This window comes from Cynoglossus semilaevis, chromosome 18 (assembly GCF_000523025.1).
Source record: "Cynoglossus semilaevis isolate Cse_v1.0 chromosome 18, Cse_v1.0, whole genome shotgun sequence".
In the NCBI taxonomy this organism is placed as follows: Eukaryota; Metazoa; Chordata; class Actinopteri; order Pleuronectiformes; family Cynoglossidae; genus Cynoglossus; species Cynoglossus semilaevis.
Genome location: NC_024324.1, coordinates 7,969,907 through 7,992,728, shown reverse-complemented (window position 1 = coordinate 7,992,728; position 22,822 = coordinate 7,969,907). Strand labels below are relative to the sequence as shown.

At 39.9% G+C, this 22,822-nt stretch overlaps 2 protein-coding genes across 2 annotated transcripts; both read left to right on the top strand.

Moving 5' to 3' along the window:
* The first annotated feature begins 1,438 nt into the window (after positions 1-1,438).
* Positions 1,439-15,580, top strand: LOC103394220 (oxysterol-binding protein-related protein 3-like). The gene is made up of 22 exons (XM_008331437.2): positions 1,439-1,700; positions 7,377-7,563; positions 7,740-7,856; positions 8,651-8,704; positions 8,793-8,906; positions 9,004-9,156; positions 9,286-9,376; positions 9,529-9,632; positions 9,798-9,887; positions 10,002-10,161; positions 10,313-10,437; positions 10,534-10,656; positions 11,184-11,277; positions 11,488-11,723; positions 12,079-12,216; positions 12,457-12,520; positions 13,146-13,224; positions 13,410-13,554; positions 13,879-14,023; positions 14,109-14,235; positions 14,563-14,685; positions 14,821-15,580. The coding sequence occupies exons 2-22, from the start codon at positions 7,489-7,491 to the stop codon at positions 14,915-14,917; spliced, it is 2,454 nt and encodes an 817-aa protein (XP_008329659.1). The 5' UTR covers positions 1,439-1,700; positions 7,377-7,488; the 3' UTR covers positions 14,918-15,580.
* Positions 15,581-15,728: 148 nt separating this feature from the next.
* On the top strand, positions 15,729-22,497 carry LOC103394254 (gasdermin-E-like). The gene is given in 11 exon segments (XM_025065152.1): positions 15,729-16,707; positions 18,485-18,723; positions 18,942-19,134; positions 19,454-19,631; positions 19,721-19,829; positions 19,926-20,065; positions 20,201-20,293; positions 20,296-20,373; positions 20,556-20,676; positions 20,795-20,865; positions 21,218-22,497. Coding segments are annotated over 10 exon segments (1,422 nt in total). The 5' UTR covers positions 15,729-16,707; positions 18,485-18,512; the 3' UTR covers positions 21,446-22,497.
* Positions 22,498-22,822: the final 325 nt, after the last annotated feature.

Genomic DNA, 22,822 nt, shown 5'->3' with positions numbered 1-22,822 from the left:
GGGTGGATGCAGAGGAGTAAAGAGGTGTGCTTTGGAGTGTGTGTTTGTGTTGTCAGGGTGTGTTGCTCTGTAGATATTAAAGTGATGTTTAATGTGATGCCAGAATCCAACCTTCACCTACATTCAGTTTCTTTCTGTCACTCCTAACACACTGCATTCCTTCACAGTCCAAGCACTGCCTTTCATTTTGTCAGTGCTCAGTTTGTGGCCACACCCAGCCAGCCCTAAGATATTTTTTCTCCTATGTTTTCCCTTTCCCTCTGTTGCCATAGAAATAAGCCCAGACAGGAAGTGACAACCTCATGCCCATGCAAAGGAGAAGGGGATTTGTTTTCTTAGGTAAACACACTCGAAAGTAGTTGGAAGGGCTACAAAAAACAATGGGGGTCGGGCGGGATGAATGAGCAGGACTTTCCCTGGAATTTGTGAGGTGCATAACTTCATCAAACATAGAAACGCACAAACAGGAACCCATTCATGCTGGAAGCAGTCACACAACCCCTCTCATTTACTCACTGAACCACAGACTTGTAGAAAACCAGGAAAGCACTGACAGTCATCGGAGTTGTGCACCATGTTATGGAGCAATGAAGACCTGACGCATCGTTGAGTAACACCAGATCTCTCCCACAATCCAAATATTGATCCAGCAGTGCAACATTAAAAAACAGTTAGTTTGTTGAGATTAAACAATAGCTTATTTCCATTTACAACACATGGGTAACCTCTAGCATGTAGAGCAGTGGTATTAACTTTTTTTTTTGTACTGGCAAATTGAGAAACTTAAGGGCTCCCTAGTTCTCAAAGACGTTGAATGCAAATGTCCTATAATTTGAATAATTTTGTGCAATTAAATGTATTTTTAAGTTATTTAGGTAAACATAGGCGTGTAGTGTCTTACTGTTTGTTTTGGTGTTTGACTGTACCTTTGTGGTAGAGTGACATGGTCACAGTGACAAATTATATATATATATATATATAACATGAAAAATCATATGTAATGTGTGATAATGTGATAATGGGTTAAAGTTTCATTGTCACATTTAAACCATTTTCTTTTACTAGTGTACCTTTCATTGAAAATATAAGGTGTTTTCATTATCGTCAGGATTTTTTATTTAGGCAAATAACAGGTTTTCTTCATGAACGCCACCATGTGGACGAATACTTTACTATACTTTTGTATTGTAATATTGACAAACCATGTACGTTGTCTCCTCAATGTAATGTGGATTAAAGAAGAAGAAGTCATTCAAATTATTCAACTTTACCAGTAGAAATTACAAAATTAAACAAGGTTAATCTTAAAAACCAACTAAAACTCATAGTCACTCATAATGAGATCCTTTAGTATTTCCTACCAACATTTTAATCTATTATAATAATGAGCATAATATTACTAACATGAGAGTTGGGAGCTGCCCTAACGCTCACCTTCTCGTTTTTGTTTACGTCATTTACGTTCCGTTTAAATTTTGCTCCACCCTCGTGGCCTACCTTTCGTTTGAACCTCGCCCCCTTTTACTAAACTCTCGGTTATGATTGGTTCTTTTAGACGCCTATCAACCATTCCCATAGTTCAGGCCATGCCCCTTTCAACAACCACAGTCATTGAAGCGAGGTGCAGGAGAGTCTCGGTGCCCTTTCGATATACATCTGTGCAGACTTGTGAGGATGCTGTAGCATTTTTCAACGCAACCGTAAGCTATTTCAACTTATTTCTGGTAGGACTTTTTAATGTGTGTATGCGTGTGTTAGTCACAGCTACGGTGTCGCTTCCGTTTAAGTCCAGCGGGTTGAGTTCTCAGAGCGCCTGTCGTGTCTGGTGAAGACCGTTGTGCCACGCTGATACTCAGATAAAGACAGACAGGCTGATAGGGCTTTCGATAGAATTATTCATGGTCTGCCTGCTGACATTTGCTGCTACTGACGACAGCGGCCGTGAGGCAATGTAAGGGTCGGCGGCTGCGGCGTGTGAGCAGACGTTGTACGAGCTTTTACGTTTTATTGGACATTCAGCCTGTACTGACAAGTTTGACTTGCTGTGCCTGCAACCAGGAACTGAATGAGTATGTGGTTTTAAACGTGACACCAGTGTTACCTCAATGTGACATTTGTCCTCGTTTGTGACTGCTATAAATATGAACTGTTTCTAAATTGTCTGAATTATTTTTTTGATCTATAATACTTTTTTATCGCTAGTGAACAGTAGTTGCGTGTCAAAGTTATGTTCTTATGTAAGTCTGTAGAGGGCAGTATTTCAGATTTCCTGGTCATAAAACAGACTCTTTGTAGGATAAATATTATCTCAGCCGAAGGTGTTTTATAGACGTTAATGCACTGTCTGTTGTGTTGCTACAATTAGCAAGTTGATAAGTCATTCATAACAATAATTACTAGACACAACCTGAAATGCATTCCTCTTCCATAATAGCATTGTTTGCTGGCTATTAATGCTGCTATGCCTTTGCACGCCATAAAGTATGTATGATTGAATGTATGACATGCTAGATATTGAGTGAAATTGCATGTGCAATATCTAAAAAAAATGTTCTTCACCCTACTAAATTTGACAGCCTGAACAGCTAAATCGCTAGATTGCTTTTCTTCTATATCAACTATATCAAAATATATTTTCAATGATTATAGTAGTGAAGGTCAGTGTAATTAACCCACACGTTGTGGCCTAATTGGCAAATGGGTCTGCAATAAAATAGTGATTATTATTGAACCATAATGACCTGAATTCACCTCTGTTTTTTTTGGACTGTATATCAATACTGTGTCCGAGCACAGATTTTGACTAGACAGGATCAAGTTATGCATGAGTGCCAATGGAAACACTGTCTGCCAGACTGTCATACAGTCACATGACAGCTTGTGGGCACAAACTGCCATGCCTGTTACTAGGCTATTGTCAACAAAACTAGGGGCCTATGGGTGTTATTTGTGAAGCACATCACACCTGGAGGTCTGGGTAAAGCACCTTCAAAGCTGTTTCGATATACAATGCAAAAAAAAGAATAAATAATCAAATGAAAACCTATTACTCACATGTGACAGGAATAACTCAGTTTCTCATTAGTATCGCAGCAGTACAACTAATAATACATTCAGCTTATAGTTTATTATTATTATTGTGTATTATATTAATATGTTTATAATAATATTAGTTGTACAACTATTATCATAATTGAAGTCTTTATAAAATAAGCCAAAAACATAATCTACTTTAAAATTTATTTTCAAACCACAAGTCCTAATCATGGAAATCAAACTCACATTTAATTTCCTAAAATAAACCTTTGCACATCTAGCTCAGTAGCCGCTGTACTGCATATTCTGTACACGAAGCACAGTAAGTAGAGTCCAAGCTAGGTGCACAGAGCATGTTTGGGAAGGTGCCAAACAGCTGGCACATGTTGCATTACTGCTGACCAGAACTATTGGTGCATTCCTTCCCTCACTGCCCATTATAGTACACTACCAGTGCTGTACTACTGCTGCCTGTAATTAAAGTTTAATACCACAGTAAGGTAGAAAGGTACCAAGGAAAGACAATACAGTATCGTCTACTGGATTTAAACCTGTTGCATGCATTTAATTTCTCTCTTTTGTTTGCTTTTAAGCACAATTTGTCAGCATTTGTCTACTTGGTAAGATATTGAGTCCCAGCGGGAGAGGACTGTGCCATGAGCATGGGTTTTGGAGTCTCTGGTTATCCCACTAACGGCTGCTCAACTGTAATGTTTATTTCCTGCTTCAACATTCCGGAACTTTAATATCCAGCGTGGACAGACTGAGTCACTGAGTTATCTCCCTATCACTCCCTCCTTTATGTAACACCAACTTAAAAGCTGGTGAATGCAGCGCACAACTGCCCAGACAAATAATCCAAGTGGTCACTCTGAGAACAGAATGTCTGTGATCTGTTCCGGTTTTATAAGGTTATAGGACGCCCTACTTCAAGCCTCAGTGGTTTATTTAACACTTATACTCACATAAAATCCATTTCTGCCGCTACTGGCACAGATTCTAAAATTAACCTTTTTTGTTCCCTCAGTTCTTCCATAAAGAAATAAATGCACAGTATTTTGTTCTTCGATTTTTATTTTTATTTCCCTTGTTTAAGCAGAAAAACAAGAAGAACATGTGACTACAATCTGTCTAACAACCTCACTGTAAAATAACCATATAAAACATTCAATTTCAAAGAAAATAAGAATAATTAATAATAAAGGTCATTGATGCATAAGAACATTAAAGAGGTGTGGGTTTGCTTAGTAGTGTGTCAGGTCTAATCAAGTAGATCCAGCAATGGAACTTGGTTCCATGGGAATTGTTGTTTTGACTTTTCTATACTGATTGGATTTGAATGCTATGTTCACACAAACCATGGTTTGGCTCTTCTCTTTGTGATAAGCTACCAGACACATTTAGTGCATACAAAGAAGGAGACCACCAAACAACAACAGCCGTCTGACAATGACAACAAAGAGCCAGAAGATGTCACAAGATGGGATTCTACAAAAGTGTCCGTCACACCCCACACTGTTGAACCACACAAGTACACAAACCAACAAAAGAGAAATCTGGATCAGTGAATGAGCACATTCAGCCTGGTTGCAGCATTGTTTTGAAAATTCCACGCAGGCACAGTGTCGTCACTGACATTTTAAAGGCCTCCAATAAGATGTCGACCTTGCTCACATGATTTTGGTACTGTGATGTATCACCAGCCTCAGTGTCTAGTGGGTGACTTATTTATGTGCCAAATGAACTTAAATCATCTGCTTGGGTTTGAACCAAAGCACACACCAGTGTGACCATAGATTTCTTCCTGGTCAGTCATGTAACATCTTCTTTTGTGTCTTGTGAGTGTCGCTATCTCTTTCTGTACTGCAAATACAGGTATTGTGTAAAAAGTTGCCGTCAATATAATATATATAAATATTTTTAAACCACACAACACGTCAGTCACTGTGTTGGTTAGTGAAGTTTAGAAGAGCCAACTGTTACTTCCTCCTCATCCCAACATTACAACCAGTATCACTAAAGATAACTACAATGGTGGTATTAAACATAGTTTTTGAAAGTCATTATGAAGTAGCTTGATAATGCAGCCAGATGTGAGCATATATAAATCTAACCCATACCAGTTCGATTATCATTGGATCATGTACGGCTTTAGCTTCATAAATCTGCGAAGAAGCATTTCCATTTCAGTCTGTTGTTTTATTGGATGTAACGTCACAGATGGGGCCGTTCTGTGAAGACCCTTTTTGCATTCCCAGCCTGGCAATAACGGGGACGAAATACAACTATGTGTGGACGGCTGTCATGTTGATAGCAGCCCTGCTGCTAAGAGATTGTGTCTCCACTGAAAGCAGATGGACTGAATGAGAAGTTGACACTTGGTAGGCTTGTCACACCGGAACCTGAAAGTCCAACCTGACAATTGTTCGTCCTTATTGCCCTCAGAGTCTGCGATTAAAACCGGCAAACAAAGGCTTTGACGTATGAACAACACATGTAAATATGAGCAAAATGCGTTGGCTGTAGACATGCTAAGCACCCTGGTAGTTGTGACGAATTGACTGTCTTCTTTTGTAAACTCATTATGTTGCTCAGAAGATCAGGTTTGGTCGTTAAGGTGAAGCAGAATGCCATAAAAACTTCTGTAAAATCAAGTAGATTGTTATAGATTTTTTTTTCTTTTATGTAGGTGTAGCACTGTTCTTGGTTGATACATATGAAAGGGGTAACAGAAAAAGAAACGTTTCTTTCTTCATGTCTTCAGTGCACTGAAAGAGAAAACACACCGGTCCGGTGTTGAACTATTAATGATTGACTCCTTACGTAACAGTGAAGGCGAAACCCTGGCACTTCTAGTCTTACAGTGCAGGAGGATCACTGGTGTGCACAGCTACAGTAATCACTCAGTGGGGGTAAGTAGGCCACCCAGTGGAACGTTTGGCCACTGGCAGCAGATATTCAGTGCATCCATGGAGAAAAATATTATATGATTTATAATACAAGGTGTTTGCACAGGCGATGAGGAAGTGATGCTTTTAGATTTGCAGTTTTTGCTCAGGTTATGATGCAAGGAAGTGTGCAGAGCTGGAAACTTAGCTGAATGTCTGAATGTTTTATTGAAACCTTTGCCCTATGCTGCTGCTCCTATAGCTAACTTTGGTTAAAAACATCACTGCATTAATTGTAAAAAAAAAAAAACTGGGTGGAAGTTTTACATTGAGTTTTGCACAAAAGACGGTCTCACACAGAGAAAGCGCAAACCAAACAGCACACAGAGCTAGATCCAGCTCCTTTTATTGGTCAATGTGCTTTAAGTGCTTTCACTTTGTAAATGGGAGATGTAAAGTAACTAAGTTTACTCTGCTGCGAGCAGACTGTTGACTCTAAACCAGCTCTGTATTGTAGTGTTAGGGGTATTGAAACATGGAGTACATTCTTTCCTGTTGATGACTCATGTCCTGGGCTTGTTACTAGCTGTTGGCAGGGCCCGGGGGAACTGCTGAAACAAACGCAAAGTGAATTTAACGCAGTTTGGGAGCAATGCGCTCTCTTATTAAAAACACAGGGAGCGGCTGCGGAGCTGACATGCAGGTGTAGTATACACATGCATGAGAACAAGAAGGGCCGGTTGTCAGTGTAACCTTATACCAAAGAAGAATGAACTTCTCCATTCTCAGGGAAAATGACTGATAATGATTGTGACATCTGAGTGAATGAGTCATGAACTTTGGAAAAAGAACTTTGGCTTGAAACAAAGTTAGAAAATCAATCAAATCAAATCATCAATGGACAATTTTGGCAGCATGTGCTTCAAGAAATACTGATTTATATTAGTAAAAGATACGCTTGTCTTTTAGCTTTTTTATTGTAATGGGGGCTGATTTATATTGTAGTTTCCCATTAATGTCGTGGCATCTGGCCCATGCAAATAGGAGCAGGAGGTGGTGGCAATAACTTTTTATGAAATTTCACTAAAAGCCTTGTTTTATGTGACGCTTTGCCCATTCTAGCACGGACTTCCGATGTTGTATTCCCTGCATTGACATTATTGTTTACATGGAGATGGTTGATCATAAAACCTACATGATGCCACCATAAAACATTTATTTGAGTAGATAGATGTGCCTTTTAAACCCAGACTTACCTTCAAATTATTCTTCCTAAGCACAAATGGCTTGTTAAGTTTTGCTTTATTTTTTTTGGACGTTTTATCTTTAAACTGAGTCTACCGACAAATAGTCATAGACAGTAGGAAGTAAGTAAGTGGTTCCATTGTCTGGTCCTGGTGGCTGAGACTGTGCTGCTCTGACATCAGCTGTGTTTGTAACCTTCCTCCACAGTGCTGACTGTTGGCGTGGCCTTCAAAGGTCAAAGTGATGCTCCTGGCTGCTCCGCTTTGATTTGGGTTACTGCAGTTTCCACAGAAACAAAGTGTCAGGGGTCAAAAGGAAGATGAGTCAGGCAAAGATGTCATCGCCCACACACAGCGACAGCAGTGGATCCTTTAAACATGACAGCAGCAACAAGGTTTGTTTTTAACTTGTGATTGGACAGTGTATAGGTATTTACACTACGTGTCCTGTGTATGTCACTTATTAATACTGACATGGTATTTTACATTCATCCAAGCTAATTTCCGTAGTACCCCTTGTTAGTAGTCACATGATGCATCCAAGCGTGCTGTGACTGTGTGTCTCCTACAGGACAGCTGGGAAATTGTGGAGGGCCTGAGAGGAGTTCCTACCAGCATCCAGGAGCCTGACAAACAGGAGGGCTTTCTGCTCAAGAAGAGGAAGTGGCCCATGAAAGGATGGCACAAGGTTTGTACAGTATACTGAGCTGCAGCCCCTGAATCTGACAGACATCAACAGCAATGGAGCGCCGTTTGTTTTTGTTTTTTTATATATAAACTTTTTCAGCATACTGTCATCTCAGAGATGCTGCTTCTTCATCTTCAGCCTACTCTTCTGTCATCAGTCTTATTTTTACCACTTGTTTTTTTTACTGCTACTGCAGAGAGTGACAGATTAGGAAATATCAGGATGTTGTCCATTTGTATTCTATTTGGTATTTTAAGAAAGTGCCAAAGTGAATATAAATAACCTCTTTCATTTCTATGAATACACATTTAAAAAAAGATGCAGCTCTGTTGTACCCAAATGTTGTCTTCTGATCTGACCTGCCCTTTTTTGAAAAACCTATTTAAAACTATTCCCTTCTTCTGTCTGCTTCTCTTTTTCCTTCTCTCCATCTATATTTTCCCTCCTGATAACAGTGCTGCCTTGACTCATCTTCCTCCGTCTTTTTCTCAGTGGTTTATGTGATCCTGAAAACAGGACAAAACTGCCACAGTAACTTTACAAGACTAAAGACAGCGTTAGAAAACGTTTAAGTGCATTGATTTTTTTTCATTGAAGGGATTATGTGAGCAAGAGTTCATGTAAACTGGGGTAATATCCATGTATATTAACTCCTCACACACTGCTTATCATGTGGTTTTATCACTGCTGTTTGGAAATTGGAATGTCAAGGTCAATTGGAATCAAGCGCCACGCGTGCATTTTAATGGTGTTTTTGACTATTGAATAACCAAGTACTTTTTTACCCCACCTAGAGATACTTTGTGTTGGAGAAAGGCATCCTTAAGTATGCAAAGCGTGGATCTGATGTAAGTCTTACCTCCAGGACATCATCTTTTATTTCTTTATGAATATATATTATAATTTATAACAATAATAATGATACTGTTCACATAGTTAAAGAAGGGAAAGCTCCTGGGCTGTATTGATGTCGGCCTGTCGGTCATGTCAATAAAGAAGAAAGCCATGTGTATTGACTTGGACACGGAGGATAATATCTACCACCTGAAGGTAATGCCAGTGTGATTTGAAAGCAGATAGTTTTCTACCATGAAAGTTTTACTTAAATTTATTGTGTCCATGTCAATTTTGTCGTGATGAAACCCAGGTGAAGTCTCCAGAACTGTTTGAGGAGTGGGTGTCCCAGCTGCGTCATCACCGTGTTTTTCGACAAAATGAGATCTCCTCCTATCCCCACGAGAAGCATCTCTTTTACCCGCATGCCGCATCCTCCCCGTCACTCAGTGACTCTTTAAGAAAAGTAAGTTTCCAAAAAAGCATTAGATAAAGAAATCTTTTTATGCATCAGGGATGTTGTTATGTCGGGTTCTTTACTCATCTTACTAATCTGTCTCTCTCCCTCTCTTTCTCTTGTTTCTCTCTTAAATAGAGAGCTACACTTACCAAACAGGCGTCATTCCACCAGGCTAAGGTTAGCTCTTGGCTCCATTCCTCAGAGGACATGAACAAGTGCTGCAGAGGTTGGTTCTTTTTAGTTTTGTTTTCCAAATTACCGGTTTTTAATTTTCATCTGTCTTTAGTGTTTTTTTATTTAACAGTCTCAAATGCTGTTTCATTTTTTTTTTTGACTGGCTCCATTGAAACTTTAATCTGATGATATTTTGTTTGTCAGACTTAGAGGAATGTGAGTCATACTTGCATGAACTTACTATGTTGCTGAAGAGCATGGAGGTTCTCCACCGGACATATTCGGCTCCAGTCATCACAACGCTTCCGGTAATGCCAGCTCTTTGTAGAGATTTCCTCTGAACCTAATGTGACAGAGTATTAGTTGACGCTGTATTTGAAACTGATTATTTGACACAGTATTTGAACTGCAGTGAGGGGCTATTCCATTAAGATTTTTGTACTGTGCTGCAATATTATTTGTTGGTTCTGCAGGCATCAAACTATGATATTCCCAAAAAGGAGAAGAGACCAAAGAGATGGCGATCCAAAAACAGTAGCAAAGAAACCAAAGCCACATTGCAGGTGCAGTGCCTGCATTTGTCATCTTTTCGAGTTTGTTGTTAATTTAATTCTTCAGCTGTGTGAATGAAGGCAGAAGAATGACTCACTGTTCCTTTTTCTGGGTTCGTCCCTTAGGTTCCAAGCTGTATTTCCTCCAAGCCCCCACGTCTTCACGCCTCCAACCCCAACCTGTCCACTACTGAATCGAACACCCAGGAGGCCTGTCCTGATTCCCCTGACTCACCTACAGAGGCGTCGCGTCTGCAGGAGGACTTTTGCAGACTGGCCAATAACCGTGAGTCCCTGCTGCTGTCGCCGCAAGATTGTACAGAACATTTATTTACTTTGAACAGAGGAACAAGACGCTCCTGTATAGTCAAATAGTTTCCATGACAACTCTATAGCTGCTGTCTCTGTTTCTGTCTCTGCCATTTACTGTGCTCCAGTCCACACCACTCTGAAATCAGCCTATAGTTCCCTGGTAGCAGAGAGAGACCGAGTGAGACAAGCCATTGACATCCAGCCTCCACAGCCAGCGCAGGTCACAGGCTTGAAGACTGCCTATGCATCAGTGAGTGGCTCTCTTAATTCAGATTTCTTCATTTTCCACTACAAAAAGCACACGTGTTCTATGCCACATGTCTGAACGCTGTCGAAATTTTAACAGGAATGTTCAAGCGCGTCTCACTCCCTGGTCCACCAGATATCCAATGAGAGCAGAGCCGAGTCAGTGTCAGAGTTCTTTGATGCTCAGGAGTATCTTCTGTCCTCTTCCTCATCTGAGAATGAGGTCAGACACTATCTTTTACCTCATCCGATTCCCTTCCTTTGTGATTGAATCTCAATGCACTAAAACCACAGAGAATAAGGAGTCTGTTATGTGTTTTAAGAAGGAGGAAATACATTCTAAGACTTTTTATAATTTATTTTTAATGTTGGATTTACAATTGTATCAACATCAGTCCTTACCTAAAGGACATACTGTATTAAATATATTATTAATAAAGCTGCAAGGGTTCTAATGCACCTAATCTCTAATTCCCAACCCAGGAGGGGAGTCGTGCCAGGAAGGGCATCCAATCTAAAAATAATTACACAGAAACTGCTGTGATAAACCCTGATGAATGGATTTGCCAAAAGTTGATAATCCAGTAATACTAATTCATTCAATATCCAACAATAGCTAGTAATTCAGAATCTGTATGTCAGTATTCTGACCAGTGATTAATAGTAGACATTATGGTTGGTGTGTATTGTATATGATGGCATATCATGGCTGACCTTTCATCATTGATCTGTTTGTGTATATATCTCCAGGTGTCTGACGATGACTCCTACATCAGTGATGTCAGTGACACGGTCTCCATGGACACCTACAGCAACGAGGGAGGCAGTGAAAGGCACAACTCAGGTACACTACAGTGACAGGTTGTCTTAGTATGTGATGGTATGTAAGTAAAACCAATGTAATGTAGATTCCCATTTGCTAAGTGTATATATGAAAGTCATCCTGGCTCAATTTCTTGAGACTGGGATGTTTGATGGCACCAAATGTGGCCGACCACGTGTTGACAGAAACAGAAAACAAAAATCCCTGTTGTCCCTGTCTTGTGTTTTGCAGTCAGTAGTGTTTTGACTTTGACACGGCGGCGCTGCATGCTCCCTGCTCCCTGTCCAGAGAGCAGCGTCAGTCTGTGGAACATCCTGAGGAACAACATCGGAAAGGATCTGTCCAAGGTGTCCATGCCAGTGCACCTGAATGAGCCTCTCAACACCCTGCAGAGGTTCTGTGAGGAGCTGGAGTACAGTGAGCTCCTGGACACGGCTAATGAGACCCAGGACCCGTTCAAACGTATGGTGAGTGAGACACAGTGTATCTGAAACTAATTGTTGACATTTAATGAAATTAATTACTCATTCACAAACTAAAACCTGTACATTTACTAGACTTAAATTGTATCACAAAAAATGGTGATGACACAACAACATTGATTACATACGTGGAAATACATAGACTTTCATCAATACAGAAATGCACTTTGTCTATTGTCCATGTCAGCATTATTGTATTGACCATGTCTGGTAGTTCAAATGTCAACAGGTTTGTTTGTTTTGTCACTCAAGCTTTTGCACAGCTGGAGGAGAGTCTTTGACCTCTGACCTGACAAACTCAGGACAGAATCTCATGTCACCTCTCTGCTTTACTTCACAGGTGTACATAGCAACGTTTGCCATATCAGCTTATGCTTCCACCTACCACAGAGCAGGGAGCAAACCCTTTAACCCCGTCCTGGGAGAGACGTACGAGTGTGACAGACCTGATAAAGGTTTCAGGTTTATCGCTGAACAGGTACAGGTCACGGTTAACAACCCAGACATGTGATTCAGTCCCTTTAAATACACTGTTAGTACCACATTCACAGTCGGCTCTGAGTAAATTATCTTCTGGGAAAACATTAAGTCTCTAAATCCTTCTGTGTCAGTGTTGTTGGTGATGTTCCTGTTTGTTTTAATGCTCCACTCCATTAGCTGTAATGTCTAATGATATGGTTTAAGTGTCTTTACTTCATGTTTTATCCCTTTCACATAGGTTAGTCATCATCCGCCTGTTTCAGCATGTCACTGTGATTCTAGAAACTTCTCCTTTTGGCAAGGTGAGCAGGACACATTTTTTCCTTCTGCTTTGATTTCCCTGGTTGCAAACGTCTGGCAGTGGCACCACACCTCTGTTTGTTTGTGTTTGGGGTAAAAACTGTGGTTATGCAACACTAGGTTACCTGGCTTTTCACACTGCTCTAGGGCTCTCTATCAAAGGAAAACCAGGATGCTCCTCCTTTTATTCTTCACACTCAACTGATGTCTTTTGACAGTCTGGGAAAATTCCTTATCTTTACTGCTAACAGCAAAATTACACATAACTATCTTTTAATAATTACTGATGGGCAAAAAGGGAACCATAGTCATGCGTCAGATAGAGGGACCTCTGGTGGATCATGTAGTAACTGCATCAGGTAGTCTGAGGTTACTGCAAAACGTTAAAACTTGAACTTTAAGATACTAAGAAAAGTTAGCAACTTTGACAGATTATTGACTTTTAACCGAAAGAATGACATTCTCAAACATGAGAAAGACGTCAGACATCCAGTCGGAGCACATGAACAGAGCAGCTTCTTTATCAAAAGAATGCATTGTTTCCCAACCAGACCTGAGAACTAATCTAAAACAGAATGCTTGTGTTCTATTTACGCAATAATTCATCTGGGGTTTTTTTTCTTACAGATGTCAGATGGAAAAATAAGTTCTGGGGCAAATCTATGGAAATTGTTCCCATTGGAACCACACATGTCACACTCCCAGGGTAAATGTGGACTTTAGTGCTTCACTGTTAGCATATACGGACCATATATGTTAACATTGATCATTACATTCTCTGTCTGTATTATAAAAACCCATGTCCTCTTGTGCTTTTTTTTGGTTCTTTTTTATGATCTAATACATTATGGTTAATATATAAATATTTATATATATATGTTGTTCCCCCAGTTTTGGTGACCATTACGAATGGAACAAAGTAACATCCTGCATTCACAACATCCTGAGTGGCCAGCGCTGGATCGAACACTACGGAGAGATGGTTATCAAAAATGTCAACAGTGACGTCTGCCAGTGTAAAGTCACATTTGTCAAGGTGAAAACTTGAATGACTAACAAACATTTGTAAAACCTGTGTGGAAATTATTTTCTTTCATTGTGGTGTGTCACATGCGTTAGTGCTGTGTTGTTTCAGAGACACATACCTTATTATAAGAAACGCTAACTCTTCATCTGCTGTTGTTTGATGTCTCATTTTGACATGAATGCAGTTGTGCTTGACTTGCTGTCCCGTCTCACAGAGCAGATTTGCTTATTCACTTCTATGATGGATCATAAATTGCAGTCACGCTGCCCTCTCCTGGACAAATAGAGGAAAGGAAAAAAACGTGAGACTTTTTTTTTTCTTCAACCGTTTTAGGCAAAGTCCTGGAGCTCCACGGTGAATGAGATAGAAGCTGTGATTACAGACTCAAGCAATAAAGCCGTTCACACTCTATTTGGAAAATGGCATGAGTCTGTGTTTCAGGGAGACCCACCTGCTGCCACCTGTATCTGGAGAGCAAGTGAGTGATAAGTCCTTAGAGTCAAACAGTAGGTTCGTAAAGGAAAGGACAGACTGAACGGCTGATTCTCTCTGCCTGTGTGTAGATCCCATGCCCAAGGATCAAGAGCAGTACTATGGTTTCACACAATTTGCAGTGGAGCTGAACGAGCTGGACTCGATGATCAGACCTCTACTGCCCCCTACAGACACGCGCTTCAGGCCGGACCAGAGGTTGGCTATTTTCTGTGTAGTTACTTTATAGATCTGTCTTTTTTTTCCTCTTTCCAAGGACCAACTCTTGCAATTTATCTGTGCTTTAAGGCTCGTCGTCTCGTCCTTGTGTTTGGGGTGTACATGATTCAGTGAAGTCACCTTAATAGTTCCTTTCCTTAAATTGTTCTTTTTTTACTCTCAGTAAGGTCTGTATAAAGTGTTGCTGCTTGTTGCATGGATAGTACAGTATAGATAGTAATACTTGTATAGTATAGTATTGATGCTCAGACCAGCTTTGTCTTGTTCATTTTATCCCAAGTCACCTACTCTATTGTCGTTGTCCAGGCTGCTGGAGGAGGGAAACCCAGATGCAGCTGAGGAGCAGAAGCAGAGGATAGAGCAGCTTCAGAGGGAGAGGAGGAGGGTGCTGCAGGAAAACAACATGACACATAAACCTCGCTTTTTCATGCAAGTCATACTCTGTTCAATTTGCAGATCCTATCCTGACACTTTGTGTGGTGTTAAGAACCACTACTAAATATGCAAATGAAGTTTCCTAAATGTTTCATGTCTCAATCAGATGGGGTTTTTTTCCATCCACAGAAAGTCCAAGGATGACACGTGGGTGAGCAACAACACATACTGGGAGCAGCGCAGAGACCCTGGCTTCACCAAAGTAGACTTCCCCGTGTTGTGGTGACCTGCAGATTTTACCCACACCATCCAGTATAATGTGTTGCAGTGAGGGAAGTATAGAACTGAACAAAGTTCAGTCTTCAAATGTCTTGACCAGGTCATCAAAACTGACCCCAGGTCATGGTAACCTAACCCAATATGGACTTCCTGTCTCCATTTTTATTAGCACAGAGCAGCACAGTCTTCATCAGTTTTACTTCCCCCTGTTTTTACCATAGCTGTTGTTATTCCATGTGTTGATGTAGACACATTAAGCTGTTCATATTGTTGTTTTGTTTTGTTCATGTTTGTTTGTTTCTCACAGAAGTGCCTTTCATTGTAGGGCTACACTCAATCAACTGCTTCCGCAGTTATGCAATAACACTTTTAACCAGAGTTGTTCTGAATGATGTCAGTGTACAGTGTGTGATGTTCGCTGGAAAACTGTATTTTCCGGTGCTTCAGCCAGGAGCTGATCACCGGGTCTTATTATCAAAGAGGGATTTCAGCCTTATTTCAGTTTGCTGCCTTGTCGTAATCGGTCCTGACTATCACAATTGTGGATACAGTGTTTACTGAAGGGGAAAAAGCAATAATACCTGTGTATGAAAAAAGATGACATTAAATTTGTTTGATGGACTGTGATGTAGTGGAATGACATTATAAACCTGAATCTGCTCACACCAAACTTGACCAAGTGGCTCATGGAGGAAGTGTCTTGATTTGTCTTGGTTTCACTGTGATTTCTTTCATCTGGTTGATGTCATTTAGAAATTTATTTATTTATTTCTCACTGACCACTAAATGATAACATTTTTGTCTTCGACATTGATACTTATGTCACATTCAGCAGTAATTCCCAGCCACACTAGTAGACATCCTTTTAAGACTGACCAAACTGAGCCTAATTCTGGACAATCCTGAGCTTTAACTTGTGCGTCTGAGCATGAGGGAACGTTCACAACAGAACAATGTGTATATCTGGATGACACCTCCCTGACAGCCCTGAAAAAGTCTCTTATCACCACAGACAATGACAGCCACTGTGACACACCCACTGTGATATTAACTTCGGTTCTGGACCGGTTCAAGGAAGGAAGGAAAGGAAAGTGTGCCAAAGTGAACAGGCAGCTTTAAGCACAGTGCCATGCTCAGGGTACCTCACTGGTACCTTGGCAGCTGGTGGACTCGAACCTGAGCCTTCTGGACCCAAGTCCCCTTCCTTAACCACTAAGCCACCACTGCCCGGATAATGCACCACCCAGAGATTGCACTCTTTGATTTACACCTACAGCAGAGGTGGTGCATGGTAACCAGTCACAGCTTTATGCAGATGACATTCAAATGAGCTGGGAATAGACGGTTGGAATAGTTTCCCCTTTTTAATGTGACTTTGTAAACAAAAAAAGAGGAATAACCTTCAAACAGACAAGTCAGCTCATGTCCGGAAAAACGCGCGCACTCGCACGGAGCAGGGTTCATATGATTGTGATTAAGACTTCAGTGACAGTGGGAGGAGAAACGCGTGGGCTAGTCAGTGTGCAGTCCTTCCATTGGCAGCCTCCTCTTAGACCACTCTCTCCCAAACCTTCACACTGCTCCCTGGGCTTCCTTACGAACATTATATCTGTTCAGAAAGTCCCAAGAAGACCCACGAAGGTGGTCCAGCCCACGCAGACCTCCATCACTTTAATCACGGCTACTTTTACGCATGGAAACGTGCTGACATTCCAAGGCTGAAGACTGCAGTTTTGAACCGGAGCGCATGACGCACAGCCGTCTTTACCAACACAGCTGATTCTGAGCAATTATAAGGTAAGTATATTATGACCTATTATACTCACAGGACACATTGGTCTGAAATATAGAAAAATAATACTGCGTGACATAACCTGAGAGTAAAGTGTACGTCATCGTTTGGGTTTATCAGAGGTAAAGATGTGTTGTTGCTTTGCGTCTATAGCGCGTTCATCTTTACTGCGTGTGTTTTTAGTCATACTCATCATCATCATAATCTTCATCATCTTAATAATAACCACGCGCCTTTAACGACTGATGTCACTGCAGAAGGACGCCTGAAATGCAGATGGACAGTGTTAGAATGAAGAGGCTTCCGGGAAATGAGCGCTCTGGAGACGCGCGTGTACGTTAGTGTGTGTACACGTGCGTGTGTAGCTATTTTTCTTTCCTTTTCAGGACTGTTTCTGTCATATTTACCTTGGGCTTTGGAAATTGTCCTCAACTTTTTAAAAGAAATACTTTGCCTATTGTGTTAATGTCATTTTTGAACGACCAAGATCCAAAAATGATCTTTTAGGATACCAAGTAATACACTAATAGTATAATATTTATTGACAACAATTAGTCAGTCTGTGGGTTATTCCACGGTCATTTCCCTTTGGTAATTTTTTTCAAGTTCATCCAAATTTAAAGGACGCCTGTCATTAGTCACAGTCCACAGGATTCAGTCATTTACCTCCTGTAGTCATTCACAAGGTTTCAAACATTCTTTGAATTGTTTTGTTAGAAGGCAAAATTGCAATCTACTGCTGAGTGCTTGACAATTTCTTTCAAAATCTGCATATATTCTTCATTCTTTTAGTTTAGCTTCCAACCCACTCAAGAAGTTCTCAGCAATGTCGTAACTCCACAGCATCTTGTATTCCCACCTCTTTTTTTTTTTTTTTTTTTTGCTGTGTGGTTTGTGTCCCTGGTGTTTTTGACTTGTTCATATCTCCCAAAGTTATTTTTGTTCATAGATTTTTACTTTTATCTCATTTGACCCTGAGACTTTGGTATAAAAGTTTGTATTAAGGATCAGAAAATAATCCAGTACCAATTTTTATATATTTATTTGACTGTACTCATTTGTCTGTCTGTAGTTTCTCCCCAGATCACAGACCAGGCCACACTAAACATGCCTCAAATATTTAAAAAGTTCAAATTTATATTGGTGTGACAGTTAATTAGTCAACACACTAAATTCTTGTCTCGTGGTGTTTAGATTGTGACCATTGTAAATGCCTCACAGGTCTGGATTACATTAGCTTCAACATCAGCTGACTTAAGCCAGCGTTGAATTCTTTGTTTAATCCTAACATCCGTGATCCAAAATACAGCACCGGATCAAATTTCTTCTCCTCGTTCGGCCTCTTTTCTCCCTAACATCACAAATTCCTTTTTTACGCCTGATCACTTGAAATATTTATGCGATGTAAGCTGAGCCACAAGGTGGGTTGTGTGTTTGAGAGAGAGAGAAAGAGAGAGAAAGAAAGAGAGAGAGAGTATTGGCATACATTAATAGTCTCAACAAATGGCTGCAACATGGTAGGGGACTTCCCTCAAGGTCTGTGGCTCGCTGCTTGCAGTTGGTAACAGGAAACAGAAACGGTCAAAATTAAATGATTGTTGTAACACACCACTCTGATCTGGTGCGACAGGCGACGACTTAATCAAAAAAGTAATTCTTAACTGTTGTATTGTTCCAGTAAAGGCACTTGTGTCTCTTGTCTCTGTCTTTCTGTGGATTAAAAATAAGCTCCAAGTGAAACCTTAACAGGGCCTCTCTCTCTCCCTCTCTGTGATGTTCCAGCCGTCTGTGGTCCACTCTGACCGAAGCCATGTTTTCCAAGGCTACTGCCAACTTCGTCCGTCAGATTGACCCAGATGGAAGCCTCATCCACGTGTCCCGAGTCAATGACTCACGCAAACTGATTCCCATGGCGCTAGTTGTCAAATGCAAACCTGTCTGGTTCTGGCAAAAGGCCAAGTATCAGCCAACTGACTTCACCATCGGCGACTTGTTACTGGACGACACGGAGCTCAGTCCAGGTACGCAACTGTAAAAAAATAATGTTTAAAAATTGATTTATTTAATGCAATAATCGATCTAACTCCAGCCATGTTGGCCCATTACAAAGAGTCAGAGGAGAACGTTTTAGGTTAAAAAAAAATCAGCTTAAATATACAGTGTGTAATGTATTGTACATACATTTTACATATGTGTTGTTAGCTTTTCAGAAGATGGCTAACAGCGCATGTCTTGTCAGGTGTGTGTGAGACAGAATTCCTGACCTTCAAGGGGACATTTGGAGGCACTTACTCGGGAAGTCTCGATACCCGGGCTGGTTCAGTCAGTGTGGAAGTGGAAGGAAGATGCACCTCTGAGCTGAACTCATGTTTTGGCAAGTTGAAGAAACAGGAGCTGGACGTGAAGAAGCTGTTGCGTGAATCAAGGAACAGGTATATACAGTATATATATTTAAGATCGATATATATAAATATACACGGTAGATAGATAGATAGATAGATAGATAGATAGATAGATAGATAGATAGATAGATAGATGACTGCATTTCCTATGAAGTGTACAGTTTTAAAAATTTAGTTTGAATCAGACATTTGACTCCTCAGACCGGTGTCGTACAAAGGTTTAACCACCGCTACAGAGATCCGTAGTGTCTGTGATTATTTATTTAGATTGCTTATCTCTTTCACGAGCCTTCCTGAATACACGCATACAATTTATGTTGAGCATTGTTTTTGTTTGTTTGTTTTCCAGGCTGGTGAACATGGAGCACGTTCTGGTGCTGCAGCTGAAGAAGCGCGCTGACGTCCTGGCAATAGTTAAAGAGCGAATCCTCACCACCAACTCCTGCCTTGTCACTCAGACCAGAAAAGAACAGTGCACACTGCAGGGGGTGATCACTCTGTTGGACATGCTGAGCAGCTCCATCAAAGTGAGCGTGGATGGAACTGAGAGTTGAAAAAACATCAATAATTTTGTTTAATTTGAGGAAGTGAATTGTTTGTGTGTAATTGTGTGCAGAAAAAAGGGAGCTATAAGGTGGACAGTGATGTTTCTTTGGAAATCCCTTCTGACACGGTCATTGCATACAGCATCCTAGAACTCGAGATAAGGAGTAGTGGACATTTTGGTAGGTGTACCTGTAGATCATACATGGACTCAGTTTTTTTTTGTGTGCCACAGTGTGCTTCAGTAATTGCTAAATGCACATTTTGTGTATTTCCAGATTTATGTTTACAACCCGGCACAATTGGAGGCTTTGAGGCGGACTCTTCTGCATCATCAGGTCCGTCCTACGAGTCCGGATTCAATATGGTGGATGGGAAGTGCAATGGAAATATGTCTCAAGATAAAGGTGGTTTAAGTGTGCAGCAAAATAGTTGATGTCTCTAAGTGTCTCTAAGTGCTACGTTTGAGCTACTGCTGTGTGTTATTTCCTTACACCTGAGTATGTTCTGTATTTTACAGAGCCTTTTCTCCATTTCTTATGTAGAATTACAGCAGATGGACCTGTCTCCACTTGCTGAGCTGCCAGAGTTTACCAAACATGCCTTGTTCCAGAAGCTCCGAGAAACGTTAAAGGACAGAACAGCTCTCTGTCATATCTCCAGTCCGTGGTGAGTTACAGTGACCTGGCACAGTTGTGTCAGTCTGAGAAGATCGATCAAGTCAGTGCTAGAACTCTGTAGGAAGTTAAGAAATAAAATTAAAAAAAGAACTCAACAGTACTGGCAGGTGAGATTTACTGTCATATTTTGATGAACCTGCGCTTCATGTGTGTTTATTTTTCTAATTTTCTGTGCCTCTGTTGAAACAGCTGGAGGAGTTGTACACTGTTGAATCAACAGAACACGAGGAACCGGTGGAACGTCTAAGCAGATCCATGTCAGCTGACTTCAGCCCTGAACCACTCGACCCCCATTCTACCAATGCGGCTCAGCTAAAAGCTGCTCACCTGCTGGTCAGTGCCATGGAAGGTAAGAGACATCATATCTGCCACAATCCTTTGAGCAGCAGCATAAGTATTTTATGATTAAGTATTTAAGTATTTTATATTTCTTCATTTTAATCTTGTTGTGTGAATGTGTCTTTCAGAATTGCCCACAGAAACACTGAACGTCATGAGTGACAGCTCTGCCGATTTTCTGGATGCCTTGCACACGCTGGTTTGTATAATTTGAGTAAAATCAAATTGAATAAAAACTCACTATGTAAGCAATATTGCAATATTTGATCCCAGATTTAAACTGGTAGACAAAGCAATTAAAATTTGTAAAAAATTATTTCATGGATCAACATTTAAAGAGATGCCTGCTGGATAACAAGAAAAACAGTTTATTTAATGCAAAATTAATTGACTTTTGTTTAGGGTTCAATTAGTAAATAATTATTCTAATTCTTGAGCACTGTATGTTGCTTCCAGTAATTTGCAGCAGTTGGGACTTACTGTTTTAAAAATGTAATTCAGGGCTCTTAATTAACTTCTTATGCCTTACATTCATGTTTGTGCCTTTGCAGATGTGTAGATTGAAAGAATCTGAAGGATGCCTTTCTGTTCAGCGCCTTCCTGTCCTGCTGCAGGACAACCCTACTTTCCAAAAGGCAGAGCAGCTGCTGGCCTCCACCAGAGTGTCACTGAAGAGAAACATCCACAGTGTGTGGGTGGAGCAACAGGATGAAGTTCTCTTTCTGCTCCTCTGCCTCGGTGTGCAGGGATTGTCCTTACTTAGCCAAGGCATGAAGTAGATGTCTGGTTTTTTTTTGTTTGGGTTATTTCTTTACATTTATTTCTTTATTTTAAGCTTACTAAATTTTTACATACTGAGTAACTTTCGTTACCACAAATACTGTGTTAACACTGCTTTCTGATGGTAATTTTATTGTACACTAAACATTGTTACTCTTTTTTTTCTTACCAGTATATATTCACTGACCACTTTAGAAGGAATGTCTATTCAACTACAAGCTATGCAAATATCCAATCATCCAATCAGATGGCTGCTACTTATTGGTGCTAGGCATGAAGTTAATATTTTTTTCCTAATTCTTAAGTCCAATCCTAAGCTTGATTTCCCCACGCAATCATGTCTGAAGTTACATAAAAGTACCAAAGAAAAAGAAAAAAAAAAAAAAAGAAAATGGCACAAACAGCAACACCAAGTGCCGTTCTCCTATGAAGATGAAACCTATAAACCTAAGAGTACCTAAACCTAAAGCAGCAAACCTAAGAAGTCACTTTACTTGAACCTTGGATTTAACAAATATATCCAATGACGTTACCAATAAGTATATATTTATCTATTTTTGTAACTTTATATGTAGAGTCTAAATACATTTTATACTATTTTATACCATTATTTATTTGTGCAGTAAGATTTGTTTTTTAAATCAGTGTTAGTACACAGGGGTTTTTTTAACAATGTTTAACAAAAATTGTCTGGTTCTCACATACTCCTGAATTCTGATTTCAATTTGGCTTGTTATTATTAGTTCTACTGTACTGCTGAAAAAGAGTTTGTGAAGAATTTTATGCTTTTGATAAAAATATATTAAATACATGTATAATATAATATATATTAAACATTCCCTTAGATTGCTGCCCATAACCCGTAGTTCTAGTGTTTCAATTAAGGAGAGATTTTTTATAATTCTGCATCTTTGTATTTTTTAATTTACCACTATGATACTTTGAAAATAAGCTCCTTATCTTATGTGAGCTAATATTTACTGTATATTACTGCTTTCTTGCTTTCTTGGTCTATATACAGTCATAAAAAAATATATTTTCTATGCTGAACATATTATTGAGTCATTATTCATTTTTATTATTTTGAGAAAATACCTTTAAAACTGTTCCAGAAGGCTTAAAGTTGAACCGACAATGGGATAGACAGACATATGAACCACTTTAATGTTTGGTATTTATAATTCTAATGTTACCAATTTCACGAAGATTTGCAGCCGAATTTCCAGAAACTTCTAGTTTTCTGTGCGAATGTAAAACTTCTAAACTTCGTTAAAAGACAAATTGACAGAACTACATCTCATTTATTGTCAGTGAACAACATATAAATGACAGTAAATAAACAAACTATAAATGAATGAATGAATGAATGAAGCGGA

Bases quoted from the DNA above. Each gene is read 5' to 3' on its own strand.
- LOC103394220 (XM_008331437.2), top strand. From the start codon at position 7,489: ATGAGTCAGGCAAAGATGTCATCGCCCACACACAGCGACAGCAGTGGA. The intron at 9,888-10,001 runs GTGCAGTGCCTG...TTCGTCCCTTAG, and splicing joins AAACCAAAGCCACATTGCAG to GTTCCAAGCTGTATTTCCTC. The intron at 12,521-13,145 runs GTGAGCAGGACA...TTTTTCTTACAG, and splicing joins AAACTTCTCCTTTTGGCAAG to ATGTCAGATGGAAAAATAAG.